Raw genomic sequence first — 9,686 nt, forward strand, 5'->3', positions numbered from 1 at the left:
CTGTTAGAGCGTGAGTTGTTCTGTTAGAGCGTGAGTTGTTCTGTTAGAGCGTGAGTTGTTCTGTTAGAGCGTGAGTTGTTCTGTTAGAGCGTGAGTTGTTCTGTTAGAGCGTGAGTTGTTCTGTTAGAGCGTGAGTTGTTCTCTGTTAGAGCGTGAGTTGTTCTCTGTTAGAGCGTGAGTTGTTCTCTGTTAGAGCGTGAGTTGTTCTGTTAGAGCGTGAGTTGTTCTCTGTTAGAGCGTGAGTTGTTCTGTTAGAGCGTGAGTTGTTCTGTTAGAGCGTGAGTTGTTCTGTTAGAGCGTGAGTTGTTCTGTTAGAGAGTGAGTTGTTCTCTGTTAGAGCGTGAGTTGTTCTGTTAGAGCGTGAGTTGTTCTCTGTTAGAGCGTGAGTTGTTCTGTTAGAGCGTGAGTTGTTCTGAGTTGTTCTGTTAGAGCGTGAGTTGTTCTCTGTTAGAGCGTGAGTTGTTCTGTTAGAGCGTGAGTTGTTCTCTGTTAGAGCGTGAGTTGTTCTTTGTTAGAGCGTGAGTTGTTCTGTTAGAGCGTGAGTTGTTCTGTTAGAGCGTGAGTTGTTCTGTTAGAGCGTGAGTTGTTCTGTTAGAGCGTGAGTTGTTCTGTTAGAGCGTGAGTTGAGTGAGTGTTCTCTGTTAGAGCGTGAGTTGTTCTGTTAGAGCGTGAGTTGTTCTCTGTTAGAGCGTGAGTTGTTCTGTTAGAGCGTGAGTTGTTCTCTGTTAGAGCGTGAGTTGTTCTGTTAGAGCGTGAGTTGTTCTCTGTTAGAGCGTGAGTTGTTCTGAGTTGTTCTGTTAGAGCGTGAGTTGTTCTCTGTTAGAGCGTGAGTTGTTCTCTGTTAGAGCGTGAGTTGTTCTCTGTTAGAGCGTGAGTTGTTCTGTTAGAGCGTGAGTTGTTCTGTTAGAGCGTGAGTTGTTCTGTTAGAGCGTGAGTTGTTCTGTTAGAGCGTGAGTTGTTCTCTGTTAGAGCGTGAGTTTCTTCTGAGTTGTTCTGTTAGAGCGTGAGTTGTTCTGTTAGAGCGTGAGTTGTTCTCTGTTAGAGCGTGAGTTGTTCTGTTAGAGCGTGAGTTGTTCTCTGTTAGAGCGTGAGTTGTTCTGTTAGAGCGTGAGTTGTTCTCTGTTAGAGCGTGAGTTGTTCTCTGTTAGAGCGTGAGTTGTTCTGTTAGAGCGTGAGTTGTGTTCTCTGTTAGAGCGTGAGTTGTTCTCTGTTAGAGCGTGAGTTGTTCTGTTAGAGCGTGAGTTTCTCTGTTAGAGCGTGAGTTGTTCGTTAGAGCGTGAGGTGTTCTGTTAGAGCGTGAGTTGTTCTCTGTTAGAGCGTGAGTTGTTCTTTAGAGCGTGAGTTGTTCTCTGTTAGAGCGTGAGTTGTTCTGTTAGAGCGTGAGTTGTTCTCTGTTAGAGCGTGAGTTGTTCTGAGTTGTTCTGTTAGAGCGTGAGTTGTTCTCTGTTAGAGCGTGAGTTGTTCTCTGTTAGAGCGTGAGTTGTTCTGTTAGAGCGTGAGTTGTTCTCTGTTAGAGCGTGAGTTGTTCTGTTAGAGCGTGAGTTGTTCTCTGTTAGAGCGTGAGTTGTTCTCTGTTAGAGCGTGAGGTGTTCTGTTGGAGCGTGAGTTGTTCTGTTGGAGCGTGAGTTGTTCTGTTAGAGCGTGAGTTGTTCTGTTAGAGCGTGAGTTGTTCTGTTAGAGCGTGAGTTGTTCTGTTAGAGCGTGAGTTGTTCTGTTAGAGCGTGAGTTGTTCTGTTAGAGCGTGAGTTGTTCTGTTAGAGCGTGAGTTGTTCTGTTAGAGCGTGAGTTGTTCTCTGTTAGAGCGTGAGTTGTTCTGTTAGAGCGTGAGTTGTTCTGTTAGAGCGTGAGTTGTTCTCTGTTAGAGCGTGAGTTGTTCTGTTAGAGCGTGAGTTGTTCTGTTAGAGCGTGAGTTGTTCTGAGTTGTTCTGTTAGAGCGTGAGTTGTTCTGTTAGAGCGTGAGTTGTTCTGTTAGAGCGTGAGTTGTTCTGTTAGAGCGTGAGTTGTTCTCTGTTAGAGCGTGAGTTGTTCTGTTAGAGCGTGAGGTGTTCTCTGTTAGAGCGTGAGTTGTTCTGTTAGAGCGTGAGTTGTTCTCTGTTAGAGCGTGAGTTGTTCTGTTAGAGCGTGAGTTGTTCTGTTAGAGCGTGAGTTGTTTCTGTTAGAGCGTGAGTTGTTCTGTTAGAGCGTGAGTTGTTCTGTTAGAGCGTGTGTTGTTCTGTGTTAGAGCGTGAGTTGTTCTGTTAGAGCGTGAGTTGTTCTCTGTTAGAGCGTGAGTTGTTCTGTGTTAGAGCGTGAGTTGTTCTGTTAGAGCGTGAGTTGTTCTCTGTTAGAGCGTGAGTTGTTCTGTTAGAGCGTGAGTTGTTCTGTTAGAGCGTGAGTTGTTCTGTTAGAGCGTGAGTTGTTCTGTTAGAGCGTGAGTTGTTCTGTTAGAGCGTGAGTTGTTCTGTTAGAGCGTGAGAGCGTGTTCTGTTAGAGCGTGAGTTGTTCTGTTAGAGCGTGAGTTGTTCTGTTAGAGCGTGAGTTGTTCTGTTAGAGCGTGAGTTGTTCTCTGTTAGAGCGTGAGTTGTTCTGTTAGAGCGTGAGTTGTTCTGTTAGAGCGTGAGTTGTTCTGTTAGAGAGTGAGTTGTTCTGTTAGAGCGTGAGTTGTTCTGTTAGAGCGTGAGTTGTTCTCTGTTAGAGCGTGAGTTGTTCTGTTAGAGCGTGTTAGAGCGTGAGTTGTTCTGTTAGAGCGTGAGTTGTTCTCTGTTAGAGCGTGAGTTGTTCTGTTAGAGCGTGAGTTGTTCTGTTAGAGCGTGAGTTGTTCTCTGTTAGAGCGTGAGTTGTTCTGTTAGAGCGTGAGTTGTTCTCTGTTAGAGCGTGAGTTGTTCTCTGTTAGAGCGTGAGTGTTCTCTGTTAGAGCGTGAGTTGTTCTGTTAGAGCGTGAGTTGTTCTCTGTTAGAGCGTGAGTTGTTCTGTTAGAGCGTGAGTTGTTCTGTTAGAGCGTGAGTTGTTCTCTGTTAGAGCGTGAGTTGTTCTCTGTTAGAGCGTGAGTTGTTCTCTGTTAGAGCGTGAGTTGTTCTGTTAGAGCGTGAGTTGTTCTGTTAGAGCGTGAGTTGTTCTCTGTTAGAGCGTGAGTTGTTCTCTGTTAGAGCGTGAGTTGTTCTGTTAGAGCGTGAGTTGTTCTCTGTTAGAGCGTGAGTTGTTCTCTGTTAGAGCGTGAGTTGTTCTGTTAGAGCGTGAGTTGTTCTCTGTTAGAGCGTGAGTTGTTCTCTGTTAGAGCGTGAGTTGTTCTGTTAGAGCGTGAGTTGTTCTCTGTTAGAGCGTGAGTTGTTCTCTGTTAGAGCGTGAGTTGTTCTCTGTTAGAGCGTGAGTTGTTCTGTTAGAGCGTGAGTTGTTCTCTGTTAGAGCGTGAGTTGTTCTCTGTTAGAGCGTGAGTTGTTCTGTTAGAGCGTGAGTTGTTCTCTGTTAGAGCGTGAGTTGTTCTCTGTTAGAGCGTGAGTTGTTCTCTGTTAGAGCGTGAGTTGTTCTGTTAGAGCGTGAGTTGTTCTGTTAGAGCGTGAGTTGTTCTCTGTTAGAGCGTGAGTTGTTCTCTGTTAGAGCGTGAGTTGTTCTCTGTTAGAGCGTGAGTTGTTTAGAGCTGAGTTGTTCTGTTAGAGCGTGAGTTGTTCTGTTAGAGCGTGAGTTGTTCTCTGTTAGAGCGTGAGTTGTTCTGTTAGAGCGTGAGTTGTTCTCTGTTAGAGCGTGAGTTGTTCTGTTAGAGCGTGAGTTGTTGTTCTCTGTTAGAGCGTGAGTTGTTCTCTGTTAGAGCGTGAGTTGTTCTGTTAGAGCGTGAGTTGTTCTGTTAGAGCGTGAGTTGTTCTGTTAGAGCGTGAGTTGTTCTCTGTTAGAGCGTGAGTTGTTCTGTTAGAGCGTGAGTTGTTCTGTTAGAGCGTGAGTTGTTCTGTTAGAGCGTGAGTTGTTCTGTTAGAGCTGAGTTGTTCTGTTAGAGCGTGAGTTGTTCTCTGTTAGAGCGTGAGTTGTTCTCTGTTAGAGCGTGAGTTGTTCTGTTAGAGCGTGAGTTGTTCTGTTAGAGCGTGAGTTGTTCTCTGTTAGAGCGTGAGTTGTTCTCTGTTAGAGCGTGAGTGTTCTGTTAGAGCGTGAGTTGTTCTGTTAGAGCGTGAGTTGTTCTCTGTTAGAGCGTGAGTTGTTCTGTTAGAGCGTGAGTTGTTCTGTTAGAGCGTGAGTTGTTCTCTGTTAGAGCGTGAGTTGTTCTGTTAGAGCGTGAGTTGCTGTTCTCTGTTAGAGCGTGAGTTGTTCTCTGTTAGAGCGTGAGGTGTTCTGTTAGAGCGTGAGTTGTTCTCTGTTAGAGCGTGAGTTGTTCTCTGTTAGAGCGTGAGTTGTTCTGTTAGAGCGTGAGTTGTTCTGTTAGAGCGTGAGTTGTTCGCTGTTAGAGCGTGAGTTGTTCTGTTAGAGCGTGAGTTGTTCTCTGTTAGAGCGTGAGTTGTTCTCTGTTAGAGCGTGAGTTGTTCTCTGTTAGAGCTTGAGTTGTTCTCTGTTAGAGTGTGAGTTGTTCTCTGTTAGAGCGTGAGTTGTTCTCTGTTAGAGCGTGAGTTGTTCTGTTAGAGCGTGAGTTGTTCTCTGTTAGAGCGTGAGGTGTTCTGTTAGAGCGTGAGTTGTTCTCTGTTAGAGCGTGAGTTGTTCTCTGTTAGAGCGTGAGTTGTTCTCTGTTAGAGCGTGAGTTGTTCTGTTAGAGCGTGAGTTGTTCTCTGTTAGAGCGTGAGGTGTTCTGTTGGAGCGTGAGTTGTTCTGTTAGAGCGTGAGTTGTTCTGTTAGAGCGTGAGTTGTTCTCTGTTAGAGCGTGAGTGTTCTGTTGGAGCGTGTTGTTCTGTTAGAGCGTGAGTTGTTCTGTTAGAGCGTGAGTTGTTCTGTTAGAGCGTGAGTTGTTCTGTTAGAGCGTGAGTTGTTCTGTTAGAGCGTGAGTTGTTCTGTTAGAGCGTGAGTTGTTCTGTTAGAGCGTGAGTTGTTCTGTTAGAGCGTGAGTTGTTCTGTTAGAGCGTGAGTTGTTCTCTGTTAGAGCGTGAGTTGTTCTCTGTTAGAGCGTGAGTTGTTGTGTTAGAGCGTGAGTTGTTCTCTGTTAGAGCGTGAGTTGTTCTGTTAGAGCGTGAGTTGTTCTGTTAGAGCGTGAGTTGTTCTGTTAGAGCGTGAGTTGTTCTCTGTTAGAGCGTGAGTTGTTCTGTTAGAGCGTGAGTTGTTCTGTTAGAGCGTGAGTTGTTCTCTGTTAGAGCGTGAGTTGTTCTCTGTTAGAGCGTGAGTTGTTCTGTTAGAGCGTGAGTTGTTCTCTGTTAGAGCGTGAGTTGTTCTGTTAAAGCGTGAGTTGTTCTCTGTTAGAGCGTGAGTTGTTCTTTGTTAGAGCGTGAGTTGTTCTCTGTTAGAGCGTGAGTTGTTCTGTTAGAGCGTGAGTTGTTCTGTTAGAGCGTGAGTTGTTCTGTTAGAGTGTGAGTTGTTCTGTTAGAGCGTGAGTTGTTCTCTGTTAGAGCGTGAGTTGTTCTCTGTTAGAGCGTGAGTTGTTCTGTTAGAGCGTGAGGTGTTCTCTGTTAGAGCGTGAGTTGTTCTGTTAGAGCGTGAGTTGTTCTCTGTTAGAGCGTGAGTTGTTCTGTTAGAGCGTGAGTTGTTCTCTGTTAGAGCGTGAGTTGTTCTCTGTTAGAGCGTGAGTTGTTCTGTTAGAGCGTGAGTTGTTCTCTGTTAGAGCGTGAGGTGTTCTGTTAGAGCGTGAGTTGTTCTCTGTTAGAGCGTGAGTTGTTCTCTGTTAGAGCGTGAGTTGTTCTCTGTTAGAGCATGAGTTGTTCTGTTAGAGCGTGAGTTGTTCTCTGTTAGAGCGTGAGGTGTTCTGTTGGAGCGTGAGTTGTTCTCTGTTAGAGCGTGAGTTGTTCTCTGTTAGAGCGTGAGTTGTTCTGTTAGAGCGTGAGTTGTTCTGTTAGAGCGTGAGGTGTTCTGTTAGAGCGTGAGTTGTTCTGTTAGAGCGTGAGGTGTTCTCTGTTAGAGCGTGAGTTGTTCTCTGTTAGAGCGTGAGTTGTTCTGTTAGAGCGTGAGTTGTTCTGTTAGAGCGTGAGGTGTTCTGTTAGAGCGTGAGTTGTTCTGTTAGAGCGTGAGGTGTTCTCTGTTAGAGCGTGAGTTGTTCTCTGTTAGAGCGTGAGGTGTTCTGTTAGAGCGTGAGGTGTTCTGTTAGAGCGTGAGTTGTTCTGTTAGAGCGTGAGTTGTTCTCTGTTAGAGCGTGAGGTGTTCTGTTAGAGCGTGAGGTGTTCTGTTAGAGCGTGAGGTGTGTGATAACGTAGAATATGAAACATGAACATCATATATAGGTCATGTTAACACTGTTACAACGTTCATTTCATGTGCCATGACAGGCATACATGCTTATACAGCATGCAATACATCTCATTATGAGAAACACACACACGCACACGCACACACACACACACACACACACACAAACACAAATGTGTAGGGACGTGTGTTAGATTCAGATCAGCAGTTCTTTAACCCCCCATAATGTCCGTCTCTGTCCTCTCCAGTACTAAGGTTGGTAAGTAGAGTATGATCCTACTGCTCAGACTCATGAATGTGAAACACTGTCCTTTGTCTGGTTAATTATCACACACACACACACACACACACACACACACATACACACCACACACACACACACACACACACGTGCCACAAACCCCTGGCTCCTCCGTACGTCCTGCCTCCCTGCCCACTCTCTGAATGGCAACGCTGTCTTACTGTGTTTGCTAAGCGTGTTGTCTTGGTGTTTGTGTGTCTTCCAGGCGTAGCTACATACGTGTGTGTTGCTCAGCAGGGCTACTGGGATCCCCAAGGCCCCGACATCAGCAACTGCACGTCTCCCTGGGTCAACCACATCATGCAGAAAGTGAGTATGACTGCTGGCGGCGGCCATTGCGGCTACGCGGCTCTCCCATTGAAACACATTCTGGGGCGTCCATTACGGATCTGGACCCAGGGGCAGTTTGTTCTCTCAGTTTCTCACGCATGGAGACACATTGGGGAAGATACTGGGGAAGATCTAGACTGTGCCCCAAAATGGCACTTAACAGGGTTCCATTTGCGAACCCTGCCACCACTGTAGACGAGACAGGGTTGGTTCAGAGACTTCCTGTACTATTTTGGCTGTTTGATGAGGTCAGTTCCCGGTTATATGACGTTAAAGACGATAGCTGTGTGATGAGGTCAGTTAAAGATGATAGCTGTGTGATAAGCTCAGTTAAAGACGATAGCTGTGTGATAAGCTCAGTTCCTGGTTATATGATGTTAAAGACGACAGCTGTGTGATGAGGTCAGTTCCTGGTTATATGATGTTAAAGACGATAGCTGTGTGATAAGCTCAGTTCCTGGTTATATGATGTTAAAGACGACAGCTGTGTGATGAGGTCAGTTCCTGGTTATATGATGTTAAAGACGATAGCTGTGTGATAAGCTCAGTTCCTGGTTATATGATGTTAAAGACGATAGCTGTGTGATAAGCTCAGTTCCTGGTTATATGATGTTAAAGACGACAGCTGTGTGATGAGGTCAGTTCCTGGTAATATGATATTAAAGACGATAGCTGTGTGATAAGCTCAGTTCCTGGTTATATGATGTTAAAGACGATAGCTGTGTGATAAGCTCAGTTCCTGGTTATATGATGTTAAAGATGATAGCTGTGTGATGAGGTCAGTTCCTGGTTATATGATGTTAAAGACGATAGCTGTGTGATAAGCTCAGTTCCTGGTTATATGATGTTAAAGATGATAGCTGTGTGATGAGGTCAGTTCCTGGTTATATGATGTTAAAGACGACAGCTGTGTGATGAGCTCAGTTCCTGGTTATATGATGTTAAAGACTATAGCTGTGTGATGAGCTCAGTTCCTGGTTATATGATGTTAAAGATGATAGCTGTGTGATGAGGTCAGTTCCTGGTTATATGATGTTAAAGACGACAGCTGTGTGATGAGCTCAGTTCCTGGTTATATGATGTTAAAGACGATAGAGAGTAAAGATGTACGGTGTAGGACTGAGGAGACTTTAGCTCATTTATACATTCTGGTTAGTATCAGCATCATCGTCATTATAGGAGTCGTGAATATCATGACAAAGACAAGAAATATTGAAGACATTTGTTTCATTCTGAGTTTATCTGCAGTTGTTTTAATCACCATCAGTTGTTTTAATCACTATCAGTTGTTTTAATCACTATCAGTTGTTTTAATCACTATCAGTTGTTTTAATCACTATCATTACTATCAGTTGTTTTAATCACTATCAGTTGTTTAATCACTATCAGTTGTTTTAATCACTATCAGTTGTTTAATCACTATCAGTTGTTTAATCACTATCATCACTATCAGTTGTTTTAATCACTATCATTACTATCAGTTGTTTTAATCACTATCAGTTGTTTTAATCACTATCAGTTGTTTTAATCACTATCATTACTATCAGTTGTTTTAATCACGATCAGTTGTTTAATCACTGTCATTACTATTGTTGTTGTTTGACCTATCTGTTCTATCTTCATCCTCCTCCTCCTCCTCTAGTTGCGTAGCGGCGAGACGGCAGCCGTGGTTGCCAGGGAGCTGGCCGAGCAGACTAAAGGGTTGTTGCGTCCCGGTGACGTCCCCTCTACGGTGAGGGCCATGGCCCAGCTGGTTGACCTGCTGGATGTTCAGCTCAGAAACCTGACCCCCGGGGGCAAGGACAGCGCCGCCCGCAGCCTCAACAAGGTACTGCAGGGGGGAGAAATACTCTCGTTAAGTTCATTTCGATATTGAAGGGATCGGTCACACAAACTGTAATTCACACATGGATTGCTGTCTTATCTTGTCCATTTATTTATTTTATTTAACTAGGCCAGTCAGTTAAGAACAAATTCTTATTTACAATGACGGCCTACAGTGGGTTAACTGCCTTGTTCAGGGGCAGAACAACAAATTCTTATTTACAATGTCAGCCTACAGTGGGTTAACTGCCTTGTTCAGGGGCAGAACAACAAATTCTTATTTACAATGTCAGCCTACAGTGGGTTAACTGCCTTGTTCAGGGGCAGAACAACAAATTCTTATTTACAATGTCAGCCTACAGTGGGTTAACTGCCTTGTTCAGGGGCAGAACAACAAATTCTTATTTACAATGTCAGCCTACAGTGGGTTAACTGCCTTGTTCAGGGGCAGAACAACAGATTCTTTCCCTTGTCAGCTCGGGGATTCGATCTTACAACCTTCCGGTTACTAGTCCAACCCTCTAACCACGAGGCTACCTGCCGCCCCATAGTCTGCTTACGATATATACTTTGCTCATTTGGGTGAACTATCCCTTTAATTGTTTATTTCTTGGGGTGAATTGTATAGAGTTTCTTTGTATAGAGTTTCTTATCATTTGTTTCTGAACCACAAGGGACTTTGAATTTGACATTGAATTTGCTGGCGTTTAAAACGACTTGGGGTGCAGATACTTTCCTTCTGTCCTTGTTCATCCTCAGACTGTCGAGGTTAGACAACCAGAGGGAGTGTCCTGTAGGATCCAGCATGGTCCTGTTCATCCTCAGACTGTAGAGGTTAGATAACCAGAGGGAGTGTCCTGTAGGATCCAGCATGGTCCTGTTCATCCTCAGACTGTAGAGGTTAGAGAACCAGAGGGAGTGTCCTGTAGGATCCAGCATGGTCCTGTTAGGT

General features: G+C 44.6%; 1 protein-coding gene across 1 annotated transcript in view; it reads left to right on the forward strand.

The window, feature by feature from the left end:
• Positions 1-9,686, forward strand: part of LOC139419344 (adhesion G protein-coupled receptor L3-like) — a 187,158-nt gene that overhangs the window by 136,055 nt on the left and 41,417 nt on the right. The window contains exons 9-10 of the mRNA XM_071169284.1: positions 6,786-6,889; positions 8,553-8,738. Of these exons, the coding sequence (XP_071025385.1) occupies positions 6,786-6,889; positions 8,553-8,738 (290 nt within the window). The remainder of the gene's footprint in view (positions 1-6,785; positions 6,890-8,552; positions 8,739-9,686) is intronic.

Source organism: Oncorhynchus clarkii, chromosome 10, assembly GCF_045791955.1.
Source record: "Oncorhynchus clarkii lewisi isolate Uvic-CL-2024 chromosome 10, UVic_Ocla_1.0, whole genome shotgun sequence".
NCBI classification, from domain to species: domain Eukaryota; kingdom Metazoa; phylum Chordata; class Actinopteri; order Salmoniformes; family Salmonidae; genus Oncorhynchus; species Oncorhynchus clarkii.